Source organism: Eimeria mitis, genomic scaffold (genome assembly GCF_000499745.2).
Source record: "Eimeria mitis Houghton genomic scaffold, Emh_scaff2173, whole genome shotgun sequence".
In the NCBI taxonomy this organism is placed as follows: domain Eukaryota; phylum Apicomplexa; class Conoidasida; order Eucoccidiorida; family Eimeriidae; genus Eimeria; species Eimeria mitis.
In genome coordinates this window covers 6,308-6,867 of record NW_013570500.1, presented here as the reverse complement: position 1 = coordinate 6,867, position 560 = coordinate 6,308, and the positions used below count along the sequence as shown (strand labels likewise).

The window sequence follows — 560 nt, the reverse complement described above, 5'->3', positions numbered from 1 at the left end:
GAAAGGAGACAGTCCCCACAGACTATAAAAAAAAAAACAAAAATATATAAAGAGCAAGGATTTCGTGTTGTTGCTGCTGCTTATAGAGAACTAACATATAAAGAAGTTAAAGCCTTTCAGCATATATATACACATATACATAACAACCACAACGAGGGGGCCCCTGGGATCGATGGGATCGATCGGGGGGCCCCTGGGATCGATCGGGGGGCCCCCGGGATCGATCGGGGGGCCCCTGGGATCGATGGTATCGGCAGTGGGGGCCCCGGGATCGATCGGGGGGCCCCTGGGATCGATGGTATCGGCAGTGGGGGCCCTGGGTTCGATCGGGGGGCCCCTGGGATCGATTGGGGGGCCCCTGGGATCGATGGGATCGGTTGTGGGGTTGTTGGTATCGATCGTGAGAGTGTAGAGAAGGATTTGGTTTGTTTGGGTTTATATTTATATAATGATGAAATAAGAAGAGAGACAAAGGAGACAATAAAAAAGCTTATAGATGGGGGGGTTAGGTGTGTTATGCTGACGGGGGACTGCCCATACACCGCAATTTCTGTGGGGAA

The 560-nt window shown here is 51.4% G+C and overlaps 1 protein-coding gene across 1 annotated transcript in view; it reads left to right on the top strand.

The window, feature by feature from the left end:
- EMH_0049810 (uncharacterized protein) overlaps positions 1 to 560 on the top strand; it is a gene marked incomplete at both ends in the record, with an annotated part of 7,280 nt that overhangs the window by 1,694 nt on the left and 5,026 nt on the right. The window contains one exon of the mRNA XM_013496571.1: positions 87 to 400. Coding sequence (XP_013352025.1) covers positions 87 to 400 — 314 coding nt within the window. The remainder of the gene's footprint in view (positions 1 to 86; positions 401 to 560) is intronic.